At 39.4% G+C, this 25093-nt stretch overlaps 1 protein-coding gene across 1 annotated transcript in view; it reads right to left on the minus strand.

Annotated features, from left to right (window-relative positions):
- Nucleotides 1–25093, minus strand: part of LOC308702209 (adhesion G-protein coupled receptor G7-like) — a gene marked incomplete at both ends in the record, with an annotated part of 37296 nt that overhangs the window by 11860 nt on the left and 343 nt on the right. The window contains 11 exons of the mRNA XM_081384874.1: nt 11394–11722; nt 11814–11926; nt 12283–12447; nt 12674–12831; nt 12931–13035; nt 15621–15751; nt 15868–15959; nt 23851–24000; nt 24130–24233; nt 24313–24426; nt 24517–24966. Coding sequence (XP_081241000.1) covers nt 11394–11722; nt 11814–11926; nt 12283–12447; nt 12674–12831; nt 12931–13035; nt 15621–15751; nt 15868–15959; nt 23851–24000; nt 24130–24233; nt 24313–24426; nt 24517–24966 — 1911 coding nt within the window. The remainder of the gene's footprint in view (nt 1–11393; nt 11723–11813; nt 11927–12282; nt 12448–12673; nt 12832–12930; nt 13036–15620; nt 15752–15867; nt 15960–23850; nt 24001–24129; nt 24234–24312; nt 24427–24516; nt 24967–25093) is intronic.

Consider the following 25093-nt stretch of genomic DNA (forward strand, 5'->3'; position numbering starts at 1 on the left):
TAGCATGCCAAACTTTACCTGTCAAGTAGAAACTTCGCGACTGAGGCATCAGTGGGAAGCCCAACCTGTGTTTTCAGCGCACGCCATCGTGTGAAACAATCTCCCAAAAACACTCTGATCTTGTTTCTCTTTTCTGAGGCCTTTCTCTTCTTCTCATACAGTTCGTACAAACTTTTTCTCTTGCGACCCTCAGACATTTTCAAAGGACCCGGTGAAACGGCGAGCTTCAATGAATGGCTGAGCTCTAGCTCGCCACACATAAACACCTGAAAGTGCACATGCGCAGAAAGCGAAAACTTAGGGACGAGCACGTACGACAGCCTTACGTAAACATATCACCAGAATGATTTACACTTAGGTGGACCAATAGTTTACACTACCCACCCGGAAAAAGAAAATCCTCCGCTATACCTTTAAGTGCAGAGAAGCTGCGCTCACAACTTGCAACCGTGTTTCTCTGGCGCTGCACTTCTTTGAATAGCGAACTTCAGAAGGATTGGCCGTAAAATGAACCAATCACAAGACATCTTATAGGGGGGGCACCTGGGGTGGCCACGTAGACCCGCCCCTGGTGCACAGGTCATGTGAGTGATTCCTTCGGGGGGAACGCTGGTTAATCTGACTGCAGTAGATGTGAAAGATATGAATAAAAATGATGTTTATTCAGCCAGCGCACATACATGTATTTTCTTCCTGTTTTCGAGTGGAAGGCCACAGTAGTCGATTGTCGAGTTAACACGCGTGATCATAGGTACTAAACCTATGCGCGTGAACTCGACAATCGACTACTGTGGACTTCGACCGAAAACAGGATGTAAATACAGGTATGAGTGATTTCTGAAGACTTATAAATACTTTGTAATCTTCAAAAACATACTGAAAACCTTTTGGCGATTATATATTGGCCTATGTTTATACTCGACATGCTTGAAACGCATGGTTACTCTAGATAATGCTTAAAGGAGTAGTTCACTTTAAAAGGAAAATTACCCCATGATTTACTCACCCTCAATCCATCCTAGGTGTATCTTACTTTCTTCTTTCAGACGAATACATTTGAGTTAATAAAAACCCTGACGCTTCTGAGCTTTATAATGGCAGTGGATTGCAACCATGCGTTGAACCAAGCTCAAACAAGTAATAAAAACTCAGTGAGTGTTTTAGCGCAATTTTCTCACATCATGGGATCACAACACTAAGAGATAGTAAATCTTTTCCTGGATTTTTTTTGTGCGTTCCCGAGATTAGACCTTCCTTAACATAATGCAGAAAACCCGAAGTCTCTAGGTGGTCTGGTTGAGGAGTAGATAGAAGTGCAAGATTGGTGCGCACAGACAGAACAGAAATCATGAGTTAACAATCGCAATTTTGTCCGGTGGAAAATTGCGCTAAAAAGTGCATCCATCCATTATAAAAGTGCTCTACTACACGACTCCGGGGGGTTCATAAAGGCCTTCTGAAGAAAAACGATGACTTAGTGTAAGAAAAATATTCATATTTAACACGTTACAAATTAAAATTCTAGCTTCCAGCCAAACACAGTCTAATTGCGTCTAAAGCGCAACTTACGACGACAGAAGTAGCATGGCGTAGCGTAAATATCAGCAATATGTCGCACAACTCCCATAAGTTGCCCTTTAGACTCAATTCGAATCCGTATGTTCTTTTGGCTGGAAGCTTCTTTTGAGCTTCAAACTGATGGTTGCAATCCACTGCCATTATAAAGCTCGGAAGTGTCAGGGTGTTTATTAATATAACTCCGATTGTATTCTGAAAGAAGAAAATCATATACACCTAGGATGGCATGAGGGTGAGTAAATCATGGGGTAACTTTCATTTTAAAGTGAACAACTCCTTTAATAATAACTGAGGTACTTCCCTCACCGTTATCGCTTCTTTATGCTGGTAAGAAAAAGTCACTGTGAGAGGGTCAATTCCACACAATCATACAGTACTTTAGATGATTAACGTTCAACAAACCTTAAAGGGATAGTTCACCCTAAAATGACAAAAAAGTCTTTATTTATTCACCCTGGTGTTGTGATAATGCCACATGCCCTTCTTTCTTCTTCTGATCATAAGGGGAGAAGTTTTTCTTTTTTTTTAAATGCCACTTGCACTCATCCATATAATGGCAGTGAATAGCGGACAACATGTAGCTTTTAAAAAATATCCAAAAGTATCACAAAATGATCCCATGCAACACGTTTCTTATATTCCATGTGTACTGGGGGTATATAAAAAAACAAGCCAAACAAAAGTTTTATGTATTTTTCTTATGAAAATCCTGACCTTGGCAGTTAGTCTTCTCTGCACGGCTGCGCAATGTGTGCATTCTATTAGTGCCGCAGTTCACTCCATCTTGCCCAGAAAAAGCACACAAGTTGTGAGAAATCAAGATTAACAAAAATGCAACATGAAATGCCTACACTGTAAAAAAAAAGTGTAATTTTACAGGTAATTGTCTGTATTTTTTACAGAATTTTACCGTTTCATTATACAGCAAATATCTGTAAAATAAAAGGCATTTGCTGTAATTTAAAGGTCCATTGTTAAATTTACAGGTAATTGCTTGTATTTTGGTTTTACAGCAATTTTACGTTTTTTAAAAGGAACTTGTCTGTATTTTTACAGAGTTATGTGTAATTTTACAGAAATTATTAAGTAATATTTTACAGATTTTTTCTGTGAAATTAGAAAACAAAGAAAAGAAGGTATAACTGCGGAAATCAGCATCTATTCAATATGTTTTCCTTACAGATTATTAAGCATGTGGGGGCTAAAGTGAGTTTTTTTAAGGTTAAATAAAAGTATTTGTACCATAGACTGTGATTTGTACATACAGTACCCTACATAGACTACAGTAGGCCTGAATTATTTTTTATTTCACATTTTATTTTATACTCATTTCGATCATTATTTCATTGTCTTATTCTCCCATAATTTCATGTATATTTTATGAATATTTTTCCAAATCTCCGTTGCTTCACATAGAGCATCACAGTCCCGCCCACAGCCGGTTCCGGAAGTAAAAATTCAATACAATTTCTCCATTGACAGTTGGGATATAAGCCATAAAAATGTAACCATACATGGTAGACTTAAAACCAGCTACGGCTGTACTAAGCGATTATATATGCTCATATAACCGCCAAAAGTTCATGGGGCACTAACCTTGTTTTGGGATAAATGCCTTTTATTCGCGATGTCTTGGAGAAGTACTTCATTACCCACAATTCTGAACAATCCCACAGTGATGCATCTGATTGGTGGAGCTTGTGTAACTGTCTGGTTAAACCCCGCGAAAGTCCGTGAAGACTGAAGATCATTTTAAAAAAAAACTGTGTTTGTTGCGTTTTTTGCACGGTAGACTTATCAGTGCAATCATGATCTCCTTGGCTGCCATGATGGCTTTTTTCAAGGAGGAAAACAAAAGTGTTAAAAGGGGTGAAAACCACTTCAAATCGGGTCATGTAGTTGAGTGTAGCGTGTCCGAGGGTCAGCTTGTGGGTTTTGTAAGGGCCAGCATGAGGGACAAGACCTACAAAGTTGTGGTGAGTTTGGCAAGGGAGATGGCAACGTTAGTTAGCATTATCGTTCACTTTAGCTAGGCTACTGTAGCCTCCATATGGTATGAGTCATATCAAGCATTTTATGATGCCACTGTCAAAACAATATTTAGCTTAGGCATACCTCTTCATGCATTTACTGAACATTTGTGTAATAATTTATTCATGGCAAGTTAATAAACTGAATATGATGCACTTTCTGGTTTGCTGACCATCAATGTTTAATTTTCACTTGTTGTGATTAAGAAAATACATTAAATGTTATTACAATTAAGGATGAACTATAACTTCATGAATAAAATGAGCATGGACCACAAGTGGGAAATTGTTGATGCATTTGTCTGCAACCTGCCCGTGGGCCGTTGAAACTGATGAGCAGAACGCCGCGGACCGCCAAAACTATTAAACCTTGCAGGCTGTTGGTGACCCGGCTACCGGCAGTTTCATAAACACGTCCACACACAACACAACATGCTAGACATTACAAATAATTGTAAAGTTGGAACCTTTGAACAAAAACATCTTCAACCTGTCCTGTCAGCAGAGTGTCCTGTAATATTGAGAACAGGCGCGCTCAACTCCCAAATCATTTATGGGTGCGAGTAATAAAAAAAGTTATCAAAAATAAAGACGAAAACCGCACTCTCAAGGTATAATTTCATGAATTTATTGTAACCATGTCAACACAGACGCGTTTCGACCTAAGCCATCATCAGTGTGTAGCAGAGTGTCCCTGTGTCATAAAGGGCTTAACTTGAAATAAACACACAAACTACACACTGAACACACACGCTAAACCATCTCATTAAACATGTCTTTTCACAAAATAATTGTAATTTTCTTTCTTTCTTTTTTGTTACACGATAAAATACACGATGATAAATATAAAATTCAATACACAATACCTATAAAACACTATTATTTACACGATTACTACTGAAAGAACTGCTATAAACAAGAGAAAAAGTTCGCGTGGCTGTCGTCAGATTTAAAAAGGCTCTTTCGCGGTTGTGGCTTCAGTTGACTTCAGTGAGGCGCGGTGGTTTATGGGATGAGTAGTTCCTTCGCTCGGAAATGAAAATATGTACACAGTCTTGTACCTTTGACTTTTTTTGGATTTTCTCGTCGTTTTTTAACTCGAAACGATATGTTGTATGCATATGAGTTCAGCCGTAGCTGGTTATCCTCAGACATGCTCTAAAACTCTTTAAATACGGATTTTCCAAAACGTCTATGGGAGAAATGAATGGGAAATTTACTTCCGGCACCAAAGCGCTCTCGGGCTGTGGGTGGGACTGTGATGCTCTATTCAGGGCTTTGTGTGTGTGTGTGTGTGTGTGTGTGTGTGTGTGTGTGTGTGTGTGTGTGTGTGTGTGTGTGTGTGTGTGTGTGTGTGTGTGTGTGTGTGTGTTTGAGTGCGCGCGCGCGATGACGCAGGTTCAAATTCATTTCCGCTGTTTACTCCCGCCCACAACGGTTAACGTTAGCTGATCAGTCGAGTTTGGGCAAGCGGGAGATTTGAATTCAGTCTATTCTCGTGAAGTGGATTGTGAGATCAACAGTGGTTCAAAGCAATCGTATTCCTCAAGAGCAGCCGTGAGCAGGAGCTGTTTTCAGTCAGTCCGTTTGGATTCTTCGGAAATAACGCCGTTTTCAGTGAGCCTTGTTCGTCACAGCGAGCGGACATCATGCCAACCGATCACCGGCTGAGGTAAGAGTCTCATTATACTAAGTTACATGTGAACGATATTTTTATTACATTTGTGTTAAGTTTACAGTTTTCAAGCTAACGTTAGCATTCTTAAATGATGTTCAGTTAACTGGCGAGAGCTGGAGGGCAAAACACTGAAAATGTAGCATGCGTCTTTACATTTTCCATCTGTTTTAAGAAAGATCAGTTGAACCCACATCTCAAAAGACCTAACACGAGCTTTCGTAGACTTGTTAACTTATACATATCAAAGTCCGTTTAATTGTATATAAAATCTTCGTTAATACGCGATACTATCTGTCAGTAAATCAATCTCTTAAATGGCGGGACATTTTGAAACACTGCCTGGAAGCTGAAAACTCTTCTCTTAAAAAATATCCTTGGTTTTAATTATAGTAAAATTATAGTAACCACGTTTTTGGCGGATTTTTATTACTATTTTTAATAACCACAGTTATACTACAAATAGGCCTACCATGTTTTTTTGTTTCTTTGTGGTTAAACCATAGTTGATTTTCGTAAGGGTTAACGTGGCTATCAAGACTGTTAAGAAAACGAATTCAGTAAATACTGTACTTGATGATACAGGAAAGCACATGAGACTAGAATATGAACACAACATGATAAATTGCATATTCTGGCTGCATCTGCTTGCCAACACGCAAGTTAACGTTAGCTATAGAATGCATATGTGCATATATTAGGCTTATAAAATAAAAGTTGATAGAATGTTTGTGTTCTGATGAAGAAATGAACTTATCTACATTTTGGATGAACTGGGTTCATCATAGTAGCCTTTTTCATAGGATACTTTTGATCATTGGTTATGAAAATTGCATTGATCCAGATGAACAGAAAGTTAACTTACACCCCTAGGTGTCTCAGCTCAAACCTTCACTATTAGCCTTTCCTGCTCAGCTTCCAGATCATAGTCAGTTGAGGATTTGCATTGTCCCAGTGGAACATATTCTGACATGTGTAAATGTAATACTGAGTTGTTAAAGTTTTTTTTTTTTTTTTTTTTTTTTTTTTTTTTTTTGTGATGTCAGGTCAAGTGGAAAGCAGAATGATCATGGCAAACAAGGTATGGGAATAAGTAATTTAAAATATTGTTATGGCTGAGTCATCTGATTCCATATGATTGCACTAAAAGTGGCAGAACATTTAATTTGTTTTATACTGTATTTTCCCATGTGAATATTCATTTGATCCTTGTGAGGCCACTGGAGCTGCACAAGGTTTGGTTTTACTACAGTAAGACCACGATTGTGTTAGATTCCACCCATCTATTTATTTATTATTATTTTTTTTTATTTTTTTTTTGTAGTGTAACTAGGCTCTGTCATTTAGAAACATGACTTTTCCTATCACTTAATGACATATATCTCTACCTTTCATTCCAGCCAGAGGATCTGACGGTTGCTGCTCGCATCTCAGCCTACCTGATGGAAAATTCTTGCTGGATGAATGACCTTCACCTTCAACTCAACCTTGCCAAGACAGAACTGCTTATGGTTTCAGCCAAACCATCCTTGCTGTGTGATCCTGCTGATTTGCCTTATACAACACCAGAAAGATCCGGCCCTTCCTATCGGAGCCACACAACTCCTTGTCTAAGCTCTTGTTCTATCCAGACTGGACTATTGTAATGCTCTCCTGGCAGCTCTTCCAGCATCAGTCAAACCTCTGCAACTGATCCAGATGCTGCAGCAAGACCTAAACTCACTGCTTCAGATCTATGTGTCTCCAGAAGCTTGTGTTCTGCAAGTGAACGGCGCCTTGTGGTGCCATCATCCCAAAGAGACACAAAATCACTTTCACTGACCTTTCCCTGGACTGTTCCCTGCTGGTGGGATGACCTGCCCAACTCAACACATTTTCAAGAAACTGCTAAAGATCCATCTTTTCATAAACACTTGACCCAATAATACTAAATCTTTGTTTTATAAAAAAAAAAAATAAATTGTGCACTGTGCTACACTAACTGGGACTTGTCACTGCACTTGTTGCTTCTATTGTTCTCTTAATATAAATATAAAGTCTTTTAATGTGGATATTTTTACATGTTCTAAATGATATACTAAACCTGTATTTCCTATCATTCACGTATATTGATGTTCAGTGTTTGTTTAATGAGTAATACTGTAAATGTGCAGGTATTCAGTACTTGTACGTTTAGTTAATTTAACAGAAATTGACTGTCCATTTGCTATTATTAAGTGCTTAATTAGAGATTGGTCAAAGTTGTGAAACTGGATCTGCAAAAAAATAAAAACTGTAAATATACAAACTTTGTATTTGAATTTATGGACTTATTACATTTTTATACTTAACTTCATAGTTATTTTACACAGAAAAACTATATATTAAAAGATAATTACTGTAGATAGACAGAGCATTATTATAAAATAACTTTATAAAACCCTAAATTTACAGTTTAACCTTAAAGTTAAATGTTCTTTTTATGTAATTTGCCATAATTTATCTGTTTTCCACGGTTTAATAAGCCATTATTTACAGTAATGTACTGTAACTTAATTAATTTTGACCGTAAAGTCAATTCTGTATTTTTACGGTTTTTGCCTGTAATTTTGTGAAATGGTAATTTGCTGTAATTTAACAGAACCCGTCTAGAAACTTTGCTGCCAGAGATTTACCGTTTTTTTACGGGATTTTTTTTTTACAGTGTAGAAATTCCCCGAAAAAAAGTATCTGTGTGCTATTTTAACCAAGTTAAATATCTCGGGGAAGTCTCAAACTCGCACGTCGCCCAGTAGTGCACAGAAGACCAACGGCTAAAGTCAGGATTTTTCTGCAAGTTTCTGTTTTTGTTGTTTTTTTTTCAAACCCTATAGTATACTCCCAGAACACTTGGAATATATGGCATGAGTCGCATGAGATCATTCTGTGATGCTTTGGCATATTTTTTAAAAAGCTTGATGCTGGTTGCTATTCACTGCCATTGAATGGATGAGTATGAGCAGGACATTTTGTTTTTAATTCTCCTTTTGTGGACACAAAAAGAATGAAGGGCATACGGCATTGGAACAACATCAGTTTGAGTAAATGATGAGAAATTATTCATTAAAGTTTGTGAGGAAAACTCAACAGAAAGCAATGAAAAAAAAAAAAAAGGATTTATTTTGCAGTGGTGCTAATGATTCAGCAGCAGAAAAGTGGCACAGGTAACACTAGCATAACCACACTAAAAATGTAAATATTTATACCAGTTGATACATTTACGCATATATCATTTTAACCTGTACTGAAAACTAGGGATGTGCACGAATATTCGAATTTTCGAATATTCGATCTGTAATTATTATTCGAAAAATAAAATACTATTCGAATTTTATCGAATTTATGAAGCCGTAATACTTTGCGGGTAGTAAATGCAGTGAATCCCTGATAAATCCCCAAGCACTAACTCGCAGTTATAATTAAATGCACTGGGTGGCACTGTGGCGCGTGTTTGACAAGTTGTTTGTATTTGATCATAATGTCGTCGTCTGCCTCGCGAAGTTTGGAATTACTAGTCGAAAATGAGGTTACTAAATGATTTTACAAAATGGAATTACTTTTGATCAAATGAATTAATAAATCTGGAGTTATAATATCTTCACCACAATGAGAAATCACATGAAATCCAAACTGCAGTCGACTGAGGAAAGACAGCTGTCCATCACTGTATCACGACTGCAGGTAAGCGCAGCTGTAGTGCGAGTGATCCGAGATGATAACTTATCTAATAGCAAAATGATTTTGAGATATTTCCTTCCTTTAAGTTTCGTTGAGAGAGAGGTTTAAGAACAGAAAACGCAAAGTGCTGTTAGAACTAGAAAACCGTTATCTTTGTTTCTCTAAAACGTCTGTCAGCGCAGCGCGTTTTCTTACTCGAGCATAAATTGCTGGCGCGCCTGCATGTGGATATTATTGTTTTTCTCCAAAAAAAAACAATGTTTCAACATAAACGTGAAACAATATAAACACGATAATCATATGCTGACTCGAGTGTATGTGTACGGAGGGCCGGATTAACATAAGGGCTAGGTGGGGCTGAAGCCCCAGGGCCCACGGAATTAGGGGGCCCGTGATTGGCTGGAGGAAATGAGATTGTCAAGTCATAGGTTGTTGATTTGTTTATAATAAAATAACAAGAAGTTATTGGAAAATGTGCCTGACTGATATAATTCACCGGCCAATCAAATTAACTCTACAATTTGCGCTATGACGTTGGGAAACACCTCTTTTCGTTGTGTTTTCATATAGAACATGGGAATAAATCGCTCGCAGGAGTTCAAAAATGATGAAAAAAAAAGTGATAGTGGTGAACAAAAAAGGAAAAACAAAGTCGAAAGGCAGAAAAGGGATGCAAAAATTCCTAAACTAACTACTTGGGTTCACTTTCATCCGTGCCCGTGGAAGACCCCGAGTGCAGCGGCAGCAGCCCACAGCTTCACCCTCCTGCCTCGTCACCGATCCGCGTGTTTTAGATGTCGAAGAAGGGAAGCAATTGCAGCTGAAGTAAGTTAATGAGTTAAGCACTATTTGGATGTTTCACGTGGAGACGTAAGGTATTTTCAATACGGGCTATAGGTGATTTTATTGCAGTCTGAATCGGAATGTCAGTGTTTTTTTCTCCCTCCACCCACCTGCGTAAAAATCCCTGCCGAATTACGAACATCAAGGTCCAATATATCCAAGGTTACACATGGGCATTTTTTGCCCCGATGAGTTTTTGTCTTATTGTAATATTACATAATATAAAATAAATATATCACACAAGTAAAAGCACAGTTTTCTCCAAATATCAGCACAATTGCTAATGTGATATATGTTATGCAACAATGAGTTGACCAATAAGTTAACATTGAGAGTTACGTTTTAGTTTATCGTCATTTCGCCGATGGAAATTACAAAATGAAACCACAGCAGAAACAATCTCTGAAACTGATAGGGGTGATTCGTTACTGAATAATTTGCGTTTTGAACGAATGGGTTCATTTAATGATACATTGACTCCTCGTTTGCTTCGTCGTTGAATCAAACAGCTGTTTGAATAAATCGGTTGAATGAATGACTCGCTTATTAAGACAGTGACTTGCCGCCACCTACTGGTAGTTTTAGTTTCATACTTAATGTACCCTTTAATTAGAAATAAAAAATAAAATATTTTTATATTTAAATATTAAATAAAATAACAATCATAGCATTTATGTAATTGTAAATGCAGTGTAAATGTATTAATATTTTTTTTACAGATATCCACATGAGAAACAATTACCATCTAGGGCTTTAGAAAGCAAATGTTTTATTAATGCTTACTTTGTCCCTTTAGATAAAATGAGAGAAATAGCCATAAATGCACTTATGGAAGGGGAGGGGGTAAAAATGTTTTATCAATAAAATGTTCCCAAAATGAACCAAGAAATTATGTGGAGTAATTTTTATCATGATGTTCCATCAAAATATGTGCAGTAGAGGGTTAATGTGTTAAATAGCCTGGACTATTTAGTGTGCAAAAATAATAATAATAAATAATGATAAAGAAAAACATTAATTAAATACATTGATTAAAAACAATAAAACAAATTTATTGCAGTAGAAGACTGTGGCGTGGCAATCAGATGAAAGGGGGCCCTTGGTGTTGCTATAGCCCCAGGGCCCAAAGTCCTCTTAATCCGGGCCTGTGTGTACGTTCTGTAACTACGATAACTGGCGCAATCTGCTTCTCTGCTTTATTAGGCGTTTTTTTCCGTTCGCGCTGCTTGAGCTTATATCCTTTTGTTCTTTATATTTTTTGGTTTACACATTTTCTTACTGTTTAATGTTTTCATTTAAAAGAAAACTTTTACATATTGTAAGCTTGTTGTGTATATTGCCTAATTGTAAGTTTCTTCATAAATGGTGACAAAAAAAAAAAAAACTTAAAAAATAAAGTTAAACGTCTTTTTCGTTAAACGTCATTTAAATAAACGAATATTCGAATATTCGAATTTTATGAGCCCGAATATTCGAATGCAATATTTTTTAAAAATGCCCATCCCTACTGAAAACCAAGATGTTAGTCACAAACTACACAATACATTAGTGTTTTGTTCAATGTCCCCTACCCCATCCGATAGCCAAGGAGACCTTTGGAAACCATTGGGGTGTTCCAGACACGTTTTTGAAGAGGAGGAACACATTAATGCCGTACAGAGTGTTCCAAGTGAACGTGGCCAACAGGAAGTACTGAAGCAGAGCTGTAAATGCTGTACAGGGACCCTCATCTGGGTACTTGTGATGGTCTGACTCAGGTACTATGTTCTGACCAGACAACTTTGCCACATTCCGATGTTGGACAGGGTTGTTTATGCCGAAGATGAAGAGAAGGTAGAAAACCGTCATGCTCATGCAAATGTTCACAACTAGCAGAGTAGGACTGCCTCCTCTTGACTTCCTGTGGCAAAGTGCATGAATATAAGCTATAAAAAGTTTCACCACTCAAATAGCTGTGGCTATGCTTAACAGTGTAAACTATAAGCCTTTACCTGGTTTTGATTTGGTACCCAGCTGTGACAGACAGACCCAGTACAGACAGAGCGCAGCCAATGAGACTGATCCAATGCAAGGCTTCAGAATACTGATAGTTGATATCAAATGTCTGCAGAAAATTACACTAAAATTATAGTTCCAATAGACTTTAATTCACAGCATCATAGACTTTACACTCTTAAAAATAAAAGTTATTTATTGGCATTTTTGGTTCATTTGCATTCCATGGAACATTTCCATTGCACAAAAGGTTTATAGTGGAGAACGGTTCTTCTGATTATTAAAAATGTTCTTTACACTAACAAAAAATGGTTCTTTTAAGAATTGTTCAGTTAAAGGTTGTTTGGTGAAGCAAAAATGTATCTTCTATGGCATTGCTCTGAAAACCACCTTTATTTTTTAGAGTGTACTGACCCATTTAAGTCAAATATCAATGAAATTTACAATTGCTACAAAATATCTTACCATCAGAATGGCAAAGTTTGCATTTTTTATTTTTTTCTGTTGACAGCTGCATACTGCATGACCCCAAGTGTTATTTGTTTTGGAGCAGCCTTCTGTACTCCAGTCATTTTTAGTGTAACTCCAAAACACACATGCAAAGTCGTTGAGGGATAGTGTGGAATCGACCTGAAAGTTCAACAATGTATTAATTCATGAACACCATACCTGTGCCGCCCTCTGTCAATATCACACTAAGAAAAAAATGGTTTAGAACTATATACTGAAAGGTTCTTTAAGGGAACCAAAACCCCCTTTTGGAACCTTTATTTTTTTAAGAGTTTCATTATTAATAAGCTACAGCAAGCCACAAACCACAAAAGCGGCCCAGAGGGAAGTGTGATGTTGGACTCACCGATGGTGTGAATGCAAACTCAATGTTGACAAGTTCAAGATTTTCTTGAAGGTTAGCAGATATTACTCTTCTCTTGGTATCCAGAGACAGTTGAAAGCTTTTTGACTGAAAGAACTGATCACTATCATAGAGGACAAACCCAACATCTTTATCAAAATCTACAGAAAAAGTGACAAAGTTACTATAGTTAAAATATCATTTTCAACCGATAATTTCATGTGGAATAATCACAAAATAAAACAAGGGGGAAAGTAGACCTTCACTGAAAGTCAATTTCATTTGAAGGTCAATGTTATCTTTGGAAATCTCAGCCTGTGTCGTATCCAGTTTTATTCTGTCAGGTAAAAAAGTATCACTTTGCCCTGAAGAAATGAAGAGAAACATGACTGTTAGGAGCATTCTAACATTCCAAACCCTTACAAAAAAAATAAATAATAATAAATTCAGTATACATAAGTAAAGTTCAAGTATATTTTTACTTTATGTATAAGTATAATAATATCAATATACTTGTAGTATACCTGAGTGTACTATTTCAATACTACTTAGGACAAAATTGGCCCACTCTTTTTAGTGCATAAGTGAACTTGTAGGTATACTGATAGTTCCCTTTCTGACGTTGTGTTGAAATACAGATACTAGGGGTCACTCTTGGGAGCCCCAATCACTTCTGATGTATTCAGAAAAGGTCAATGAAATTAGCATGTGGAACCAGAGCAAACATCAGCGGTCTCTCTCAGCGTTTGCAGAGATAAGTGCAGGGAGTTCCCATCAGCGCCGTTCTGAAAGAGGCACTTTCCTTAATAAAAGAGTGAATTCTTCTAAAAGAGCTGCACAGCAGATCACCTTTTTTCAAAAGATGCCGTTCTGTGCGTGTCCTCCTGGGTGCAGATGATTTCTCTCTTCGACGGCCACGAGTGATGTTTTCACTGTATGGACCACGCTCATGATGCAGGGTTCGTATGGGTGCTTGAAATCCTTGAAAATGCTTGAATTTTGATGTGTTTTCAAGGTTTGAAAAGTGCTTCAATTTTGGATAAAATACTTGAAAATGCTTGAAATTGCAACTGTTTTTCTTTCACAACAAATACCTATCTGACTGAAGTGTGTTTATTAAATGAAGAAATTAAATGTAGCTCTTCAGATATAGAGCGATTTGTACTACGTTGGCCAGAGCAAAAGTAGGCGGAGTTTTCATTTTGATTTCCGCGCTTGTTTGGATGCCCCGTTTTTATTGGCCGCGCGGCTAATCATCACAGAGTGCAGCGGCAAAAGTTGAACTAATTTTAACTTTGATCGCGGCGTGCGCGTGAACTCGCCATTTCTGCGCTCTGCTTTGGTCAACGCAGCAACAAATCGTCTTCACGCGGCGCAAGCCATTGAAACAAATGGGTTTCATAATGCAGCGCATTCCGTGTCCTGTCTGAAAGGGCCATTAATGACAGAGTACTTGGTGTGATAATGTAATGTTTGTAATACATGTCCGTTGTGTCACGTTCGTTTGTGGAATATGCAGTGAACATAGCCAAAGTTACAGCACAGTAACTGTAATGTTATCTACCCGCAACTTAAAACCTACAAACGTTAACCCAGTGCATAACAACAATCGTTGATTGCTGAACAGAAATCGTGTCAGATGGAGTGTCATACAAGTAGCCTACTGTAAGGTTGAGGATGGCTTTATGCAATATTTACACGGCTCCATTCAGATAAATGGATATGTCTTGATATAATGAAAACATTTTTTTTTTATTAATATAAGCTATTTATCAGGCAGGTGTCTGTGCCCTGTCAGAGTCTTCTGGGTTAAAATGGAATTACAGGTTGTTGTCCGCACTGTCTCAGATTTTGTTCAATCCTTGTCTATATCAAGAATGTGTCCCAAAACCAAGGCCTGTAAAATATTTCTGTTCAAATCCTGTCTTCATATTTTCAGCCCTTGAAATTACTTCAGTTTTACAGCCTGAAAATCACATTATCTGGGAAGCAATATTTGGACATTAATTTAATGAAAAGTATTATTCATAGGCATTATTAACTTAGACAGTGATACATTTTGAAAAATAAAATTTGTGGAAAAAAAAACTTTAAAATGGACCTTGAAAGTGCTTGAATTTGACCTTGGAAAGGGGTACGAACCCTGATGATGAAATAGCGTTCATGGATAGGTCGTACACTCACTACGAGAGCATGCCCATGGGAACGTTGCGGACGCAACTCTCATACTTCTTCAAGAGGCATAGAGTCTCCTCAGCTGCTTTCTCTCCTGGTCCTTCTACCTCTGGGTACAAGGCTTTGGCGGCAGGTGCTCAGGACAATCTGGAGGTTACATTGGGAGAGCTTCTGCCGAGATAATGCGGGCCCCCTGTTCTTCAGCACACTCGTGTCCCCCAGTCGAGTTTCTGGATGAGTTAGGCTGCTCGTCCATGGGTGAGCTTAATTTCTTAATCTGGGCTCATGAGGAAGATGAGTTATCAATCACAGCATCAGAGGGCGGGCTTATGCCTTCTGACTCATCTGAACTTCCATCTTTGGGTGTCATAGTTCAGTCTGTGGCTGACATCGAGTTGGCAGCCATGACTTCCTGGGCCTCCACAAGCATCAGACTTGGGGCGAGCCTCACTCCCATGGGACGGGGAGGGACATTTACATAGTCAGAAAGATAGCAATTTTCTCTTTCCCTGGGTCACACACATACACACACACATGGTGTTCATAGCCCTTGTTTTTTTTATGAAGGCCAGACATCAAATACTCGCACCAGAACCTTGGTGGATACGTACCACGTATCCTGGTTCTCTCCTGGTGGAGAGAAGACACTTGGCCTCCCCGCAATTTGTTGCAAGCGAGAAAGGTAAGTGTGAGAGAATCAACTTGTCATTTTGACATGTCATGAATGCACCTTTTTTCTTGAGAGTTCTGTTGTATATTTAAGCTTCAAACTTGCCTTTAAAAGAGGTTAATTGCACTTGTCGGATTGGAGTTTGCCCCTTCAGTGACAGCACTGCCATGTTCGGTTGCACCAGCAATGGATTTGACTTCTCACACAGAGAGAGTTTCTGTAGAGTCTGTGTTAGTCTAAACAAACACAATTAAAAAGTCAGACAACAGGTCAAAAAGAAAGTACTTACTAATTTGGTTGAGATGGTTCTGTATGTAAGTGTCAGTGCAGTGAGTGTGAATTGTTTTGTTACTCATTTATTGCAGTTTGGTTGACGGAAAAGTACATCCCATGACTTGCACTCAGGAGCTGACTGACTGTGGCGACTGCTGACACTGCAATATCCTGAACAATGAAGAAAAAGAGTTTCTCAAAACAACTCTGGTTTGTATAAGCACTGATAAGCCAAAACATTATGACCAGTCACAGGTGGAGAAAAATATCGCAGATCATCTCCTATCAAGAGCACATATTAAGTTCTAGGTAGATTAGATTGTAAGCAAACTATAACAATTCTTATCATCAACATGTTGGATGCATGAGAAATGGGCAGGAAAAAAGATCTGATTGAATTTGATAAGGTCCAAATTGTTATGGCAAGGCTACTGGGTCAGAGTATCTCTGAAATGGCAAAGCGGGTTGTGGGTTGCTCACGGTCAGTAGTGGTGAGAATTTACCAACAGTGGTCCGAGATGTGTCCACCGTCAAAATAGTCTACAATGGGCACTTGAGCGTCAAAACTGGATCTTGGAGCAGTGGAAGAAGGACGCCTGGTCCAATGAGTCCCTTTTTTTTACATAATAAAAATTATAATGTAAAAAATCACAGGTAATGACACCAGGATGCACTGTAGGATGCCGACAAGCTGGTGGAGGGAGAGTGATTCTCTTGGAAATGTTCTGCTGGGAAACCCTGGGTTTGGCCATTCATGTGGATGTCAATTTAATACGTGCCAACTACCAGAACACTGTTGCAGACCAGGTTCACCCCTTCATGACAGTGGAGTTCCCTGGTGGTAGTGGCCTCTTTCAGCAGCATAATACACTCTGCCACACTGCACACATTGTTCAGGAATAGTGTTACGATCTGCGTTTGTTTCTCCTTTGTTTTGTCCCTCCCTTGTTTGTCTTGGTGTTTTTCTGGGCGTGTGCGCGCGCTCTCTATTTCTTTGAGCGTGTGCGCGCGCTCTTTCTGTTTCCAGGTGGACGCACCTATTCGGGCACCATTTGCCTGATGGAAGTGACTTGTATAAAACGCCAACGAGGAGGAGAAAGGAGTGCGTCTTCAGATCTTGTGGGCTAACCAGCAAACAATTTGTCTTTAGTAGCTGTATATCTGTTAACTGTTGTCCGTACTGTTTAGTCCATTTACCGGATGAAATGTTCGTGGTTGTAACGTCTGTTGTGAGTGAGTAAATAAATCATTGCGGTGATTCAGCAGTTCATTCATTCTTTTTTATGTTACGAATTCTGTCTTCTCTCAGAGCCAATATATATTTGTGAGAGGTCGTAACAAACTGGGGGCTCGTCCGGGATTTTGAAGAGATTTAGAACGCGTCGTAGGATTAGGGTAAGTTGCTCCGGTTATTTAGAGTGATCCAGCTGGCCGTGCTTAGCGCCAGACTTTCCGTCAGATTACTGTTTATCATGTTGAGTTTTTTATTTTAGTTTGTTATTTTTGGAGGTATTCCGGGGGAGAGATTTTATCTCTTAACTGGTAACCCTCTGAAGATTAGAGAGGTTGTAGTTAGTTTTGTGGCTAGGTAGAGAGGTCCGGAGTATGCTTACTTGATTCATATTTTCTTGATAATGGCGACGTTTGATTTGAACGAATTTATTAAACAACCGAGGGTTGAAATGTTGGACAACTGTCGGAAAGAGGATTTGTATATTATTGCTCAACAGTATGAGATATCTGTTTCTAGAGTGTTACTTAAAAAAGAGTTGAAAACTTGTTTGCTGGCTGGTCTTATCGGAAAAGGGGTGTTACCTGATGACGCTGAAGTAACGCAGCAGGGTGAACCATCAGTCCTTGTTGCAGGAGAAGCTCCTGCTCCTGTCACTCCATTGAATATCGGTATGGTAGGTCCACCGTTGTCTATGCCAAAATTTGAACCGTTGTCAATTTCTACTATGTCATCAATGTCTCAGGCTCGTGTGAAAGTGCGTGTTGCTCGATTGCAGTTGGAGGCTCAAGATAGAGCTCAGGCGCGAAAAAGATTAATTAGAACATCAATTGGAGATGTATCGTATCGAGGCAGATACTAAAATTCGGTTGCGAGAGTTAGAATTGAGACAGCAAAAGGAACCGGTGTTAGAAAATCGATCGCCTGTAGACTTCAGTACTGCCAACTCTGTAGCAGTTGAAAATGACTCTGGTAATTCTGCGCCTGTCCCGGTGTTAGATTCTTCATCGGCAGTTGCGTTTAGTTTGACGAAAAATATTGCATTAGTGCCGCTCTTTAGAGAAAAAGAGGTGGAAGCATACTTTCAGGCTTTTGAGCGGATAGCTATGGCTTTAAAGAATGGCCTAAAGAATCCTGGTCGTTGATGCTGCAGTGTAAGCTCACGGGGAAAGCACAGGAGGTGTGCGAGTCATTATCTTTAGAGGATAGCGTTCAGTATGATGCCGTAAAAAAATGCCATCTTGCGTGCGTACGAATTAGTGCCCGAGCACTATAGGCAACGTTTTCGTATGACTAAAAAATCTGCTTCTCAAACGTACGTTGAATTCACTCGGGAAAAGAGCACATTATTTGACAGGTGGATTAAAGCCTCTAAGGTTACTGATTATGAATCTCTGCGCAAGCTTGTGTTTATTGGAGAGTTAAAAAATTCAGTTCCAGAACGTACAGCTCTTTATTTGAATGAACAAAAGGTAACTACAGTCCAACAGGCAGCTATTCTGGCTGATGAGTATGCTTTAATGCATAAAACTACTTTTGTTAGATCTCCATCAGAATCAGGATCTAGTTTTCAAAAAGAAAATGAAGTTTGTCATACTGACTCTAAAATGAAGCCTTTAGCGGTGAGATTTAGGAAGGAGTGTAGCTACTGCCGTAAAATAGGGCATTCTATTTCTGAATGCTATAGCCTTAAGAAGAAACAAACGCGACCTGAGGCGATAAGTCAGTCTCGGGGAGTGGTGTTTCTTAAAACCGTTTCTCTATCTTCTCCTGTTCCGGGAGATAGTGCTGAAGACTGTTTTAAACCTTTTGTGTTTGAGGGTTTTGTGTCGTTGACTGGAAGAGTTGAGGATCAGCGCAGGGTGAAAATCTTACGTGGAACAGGGGGATCGCAGTCTTTTGTGTTAGCAGATGTGTTACCTTTCTGTACGGAGACTGCATTTGAAACAAGCACTATTGTACAAGGAATTGAAATGGGTTATGTGCCAGTTCCCCTTCATAGAGTATGGCTAACATCTGATCTGGTGTCAGGGTTTTTTGATGTAGCCGTTCGTTCCTCTTTCCCCATAAAGGGAGTTGATTTTATTATGGGGAATGATATTGCCGGCGGTAAGGTTATGCCTGTGTTGCAAGTTACTAACATACCCCAGGTTGAAATGCATCCTAAACAGCTTGCACAAAAATTTCCTGATGTGTTTGCAGCCAGTGCAGTATCAACAAGAGCACAGGTAAAGGCAGCTTGTCAGCCTGAAGTTGATTTGTGCGATACTTTGCTGACGGGTGCTTTTGTAGACGGTGAGTTGCGTAACGAACAAATAGGTGAACCCGAGTTAAACCTTAACATTGTAGCTGTGCCAGAAATGGCTGCATTTTTGCCTGTTTCTCATGAAGCACTGATTGAAACTCAAGATGATGATTCTACTCTTGAGAAATGTCGTGAGAGTGCTAATGCAGGGACGAAATCCGAGAAGCATCAATATTATTGGGATAAAGACGTGTTGATGCGTAAATGGAATGCACGCTCAGTTACGAAGGAAGGTAATGAGTGGGGCTCTGTAAATCAAATCGTTGTTCCTTTTGGATTTTCGTCAACATGTTTTGGCTGTGGTGCACGATCATCCCAGGGCAGGTCATCTTGGTATGACTAAAACATATGATTGTATTCTTCAGCATTTTTTCTGGCCCGGTTTAAAAACTGAGGTTTCTCGATATTGTAAAACCTGTAACACGTGTCAGATGGCTGGTAAGCCTAATCAAGTCGTTGCGCCAGCTCCGCTTCACCCAATTCCAGCAGTGGGTGAACCATTCGAAAGAGTTATTGTAGACTGTGTCGGCCCACTTCCGCGTACTAAAACGGGGTACCAGTATCTTTTGACTATTATGTGTGTAGCCACAAGGTTCCCTGAGGCGATTACGTTGCGCAAGATCACGGCAGCTATGGTGACGAAAGCGCTTGTAAAGTTTTTTACAACCTTTGGACTGGTGAAGGTAGTTCAGACTGATCAGGGCTCTAATTTTTTGTCAAGAGTTTATCAAAAAACGTTGGAAGCTTTGAATATTTCGCATATTGTATCCAGTGCGTTTCACCCAGAATCTCAGGGGGCCCTGGAACGGTGGCATCAGACTTTAAAGTCTTCCTTGCGTAAATATTGTCTTGAAACTGAGAATGACTGGGATGATGGCGTCCCGATGGTGCTGTTTGCTGTTCGCGAGGTGAGACAGGAGTCTCTTGGATTCAGCCCAGCTGAACTGGTTTTTGGCCATTGTGTGCGTGGACCTTTAAAGGTTTTAAAAGAACAGTTTCTTTTGGTGACGCAAGCTAAAAAAACTAATGTTCTTGATTTCGTGACGCGATTTCGTGAGCGGTTACATGACGCTTGTGCTGCTGCAAAACATGCACTGGGTCGATCGCAGGAAAAAATGAAGCGGCGATATGATAAGAGCGCAATTGTGTGAAAGTTTTTGCCGGGGGAAAAGGTGCTGGTATTGCTGCCCTTACCACGGGCTGCTCTTGTTGCACGTTTTTCAGGACCATATGTTGTCATGAGGAAGGTGAGCGAGACTGATTATGTGCTTCATACTCCAGATCGCCGTAGAAAGACGTGTTTATGTCATGTGAATATGCTGAAGGCGTATTCCGAGCGTTCAAACGAAACGGCCGAAACTGTTATGGTATTCGAATTACCCACCGAGAACGAAAAAGTGGGACCTGTATTGTCCATGTTTAACGCACAGTCTGAGGATGGGCTGGAAGTGCACAGTGTGATGCTAACTGGGGGGTTCTTGAATAACTCTGAGGTTTTAGGTTCTCTACAGGAGCAGTTGTTTTATTTAGATGCTGAACAGAAGCAAGATATTATGGAGCTGATTAAAAATTATCCTGTTCTGTTCAATGACGTTCCTTCCTGTACCTCAGTTCTCCAGCATGATATCGACGTGGGTTCTGCTTCACCGATTAAACAACATGCATATCGATGTTCAATGGATAAAAGACAGGTAATGAAAACGGAGGTAGAGTATTTGTTGCAGAATGATTTTGCAAAACCGAGTAAAAGCCCGTGGAGTTCTCCATGCGTTTTAGTTCCCAAACAAGATGGATCGATTCGATTTTGCACTGATTTTCGGAAGGTGAATGCGGTAACGGTGTCAGATTCATTTCCCTTGCCGCGGGTCAAAGATTGTATTGACAATATAGGAACTGCACAGTACATTACGAAGTTAGATCTTTTAAAAGGATATTGGCAAGTCTTGTTGACTCCGCGTGCGTCTGAAATTGCTGCATTTGTGACACCAGATTGTTTTGCTCAATATACGCGAATGGCATTCGGTTTGCGTAACACGCCTGTGACATTTCAGCGTCTTATGGAGTTAGTTTTAAGTGTAATGTGTACTTAGATGATGTGGTAATTTATTCTGCCACTTGGGATGAGCATATGACAACACTACAGACTGTTTTTAGTCGTCTTTCTAGTGCGTCTCTCACACTTAACTTGAGAAAGTGTGAATTTGCGAAGGCAACTGTTACTTACCTAGGGATGCAAGTTGGTCGAGGAAAGGTTCGACCAATTGACGCTAAGATCTCTGCTATTCTGACGTATCCTGTTCCTACGACCCGGCGGGAATTGCGGCGATTCTTAGGAATGGCCGGTTATTATAAGTGCTTCTGTAAAAATTTCTCTATGATTGTGGCACCCTTGACTGCTCTATGCAGTCCTAAGAAACAGTTTCTGTGGTATGACACATGCCAACATGCTTTTATGTGTGCTAAGTCTCTTCTTTGTAGTGCTCCAGTTCTGTCAACTCCTGACCTGTCCTGGCCGTTTACGTTGGAGGTAGATGCGAGTGCGACGGGAACCGGAGCTGTCCTTCTGCAAGAGGGTGCTGATGGATTTTCTCATCCTGTGTCTTACCTCTCTACTAAGTTCACTCGACCATAGAGAAAGAGACCTTAGCGATGTTAACGGCGCTACAACACTTTGACGTTTACCTTGGGGCTGTTTCTTTACCTGTGGTAGTTTATACTGACCACAATCCGTTAGTGTTCCTGTCACGTATGTATAACCACAACCAGCGCTTAATGCGTTGGGCCTTACTGGCCCAAAAAAACAATTTAGAGATTAAGCATAAAAAGGGTAGTGACAACATCATTGCAGATGCTCTTTCGCGAGGATAGAGTCTCATGTGTTGTTTTTGTTTGTTTGAATGTCTGACCCCTCTACAAAAAAACAAAAAAAAAGAGAAAAATGTATGTTTTTTTTTTCTTTTTAGGTGGGGGAGTGTTACGATCTGCGTTTGTTTCTCCTTTGTTTTGTCCCTCCCTTGTTTGTCTTGGTGTTTTTCTGGGCGTGCGCGCGCTCTCTATTTCTTTGAGCGTGTGCACGCGCTCTTTCTGTTTCCAGGTGGACGCACCTATTCGGGATTTGCCTGATGGAAGTGACTTGTATAAAACGCCAACGAGGAGGAGAAAGGAGTGCGTCTTCAGATCTCGTGGGCTAACCAGCAAACAATTTGTCTTTAGTAGCTGTATATCTGTTAACTGTTGTCCGTACTGTTTAGTCCATTTACCGGATGAAATGTTCGTGGTTGTAACGTCTGTTGTGAGTGAGTAAATAAATCATTGCAGTGATTCAGCCGTTCATTCGTTCTTCTTTATGTTACGAATTCTCTCTTCTCTCAGAGCCAATATATATTTGTGAGAGGTCGTAACAGTGGTTTGAGGAACATGATGAAGAGTTCAAGGTGTTACCCTGGCCTCCAAAATCCTCAGATCTCAATCCAATTGAGCATGTGTGGGATGTGCTGGACCAACAAGTTCGATCCACAGCAGCTCCACCTACAGGACTCAAATGATCTGCTGCTAATGTCTTGGTGCCAGATACCAAAGGACACCTTCAGTGGTCTTGTAGAGTTTATGCCTCGGTGGGTTGGCGCTGTTTTGGCAGCACGTGGAGGGACCAACGGCAGATTAGGCATGTGGTCAATGTTTTTGCTCATCTAGTATTATAAACATGTTGCAGACATACTTTTGGTTCTATGAGGGAGATGGGTGTGATTTATCACAATATGAGTGCTGAGCAGAAAAACCTTAGCAAAGGAGTGCAAAAAAAAAGTGTTTGCATGGTTGCATACGCAGAATCTAAAACTGGACCTGCACAGTCGATTATGTATAGTGTTCTGTGGTACCTGGAGTAGTCAAATTAGTATATCTGTCTATTTCATGTGAAGTTTGGAAAATTCGGCACTGATATGCAATGTTTACATTGCATATGGAAATACCAACATGTAAACTATGAAAAACAAGTTGTGCAGAGTAAAGAGAGAAAGAAAAAAGACAAACAAGAGCAAGTACAAATTGTCTTGCTATATTGTTACCCTAAAAATTAACATTTAAAAATTGACTCTTATAATAATAATACAATGAATTTATAATATATAATTATTTTGATAATAATTATTATTAATAATGATAATAATAAACCATTATAAACATTTATATATGAATAAGAAGTAACAAGAAATGTTTCTTGAGCATCAAATCAGCATATCAGAATGGATTCTGAAGGATCATGTGACACTGAAGACTAGAGTAATGATGCTGAAAATTCAGTTTTGATCACAGGAATAAATAATCAGTTCTTTTAATTTCTAATAATATTTTGTAATATTTTACATTAAATAAATGCAGCCTTGGTGAGCATAAGAGGCTTCTTACAAAAACATAAAAAAGGGTAATGTTTCCAAACTTCCAAACAGGTACTGAACACACACACACAGTTTAAATGGAGAAAATCTAAAAATGTCCCTCATGACAGGAGATCGTTTAATAAGTACCGTGCTTTGTGGAGTTTCATCACAGGAGAGAAGGATGTTGGTTATTTTTACAGCATTTGTGATGTTGTGGGCTGTTAGCCGTTCTGGTATGGATGTGAGGATCTGGGTACTGGAGGCTAATTTGAGGACATCAGCTTGACCTCCAGAAAGCTTAATTTAACAAAAAAAATATATATATATATATCAATTATGCAAACATGCAAGCTTTTCTGTTTTCATCTGAGGAAAATTCATGTTTTATATGACTATATATTACAATCATTAAACATGATTACTTACATCATTATTAATGGTGTCCAGGGTCAAACCACAATCTAGAGTGTTTGGAGGATCAAATAAGTGAGTAGATCTATTACAGAGGGCCGAAGCTTTGGGGAATCCAGCTGAAAAATATTCATGTTAAATGAAGAGATTTTTAAAGTAGAGAGTATATTGTAAATACAGAAAGGTAGACTGAAATACCATTTGGTGTATTTGATGGACATCGCTCAACTGAGGAAGCAAACTGGCCTAAGAACGTTTTTGGAAAGGTGAATTTACTAGTTTGTGTGGAGCTTTGTTCAGGGCAGAAATTTGCTGTAAAAAAAGTGAAGACTGTCAGTAACCTTGAGAACTTAAGCAAATTATTCAATCTACATAGCATGCAATATTTTAAATGGGTTTTACAGATGTTGCAGGTAGTTCCAGTCCAATCGTCTAGGCAGAGGCAGATTCCGTTTAGTAAGGTACCATTGTTTTCACACACCAGATTGGATTTGGTCGTTGTTGTGTTCAGGGGTGCTGTAGTCGTGCATCTCTGGGTTGTCTGGAGTGTAAAGGTGTCGAATGTTGAGGTGCTGGTGTTCAGGGGTGCTGTAGTGGGGGATCTCTGGGTTGTTTTCTGGAGTGTAGAGGTGTCGAATGTTGAGGTGCTGGTGTCCAGAGGTGCTGTAGTGGTGGATCTCTGGATTGTTGTCTGGAGTGTAAAGGTGTCGAATGTTGAGGTGCTGGTGTCCAGGGGTGCTGTAGTGGTGAATCTCTGGGTTGTTGTCTGGAGTGTAAAGGTGCCGAATGTTGAGGTGCTGATGTTTATAGAGTCGGTCGAATTGTTTTGACACCAAGTCTGTTCAAAAACAGCTGTTTACAGAGACAAACATTAAACAAAAGGTATCTGTCAGGTTGCAGGTTTTATCCGTCTCTTCTCCTTCAATTGTTTTTAGTTTTTCACGTGTCGGCAGCACGCAGTTGATCGGGCTTCGTAATA

The sequence above is a fragment of the Scardinius erythrophthalmus genome (assembly GCF_964197995.2).
Source record: "Scardinius erythrophthalmus genome assembly, chromosome: 14".
Lineage (NCBI taxonomy): Eukaryota > Metazoa > Chordata > Actinopteri > Cypriniformes > Leuciscidae > Scardinius > Scardinius erythrophthalmus.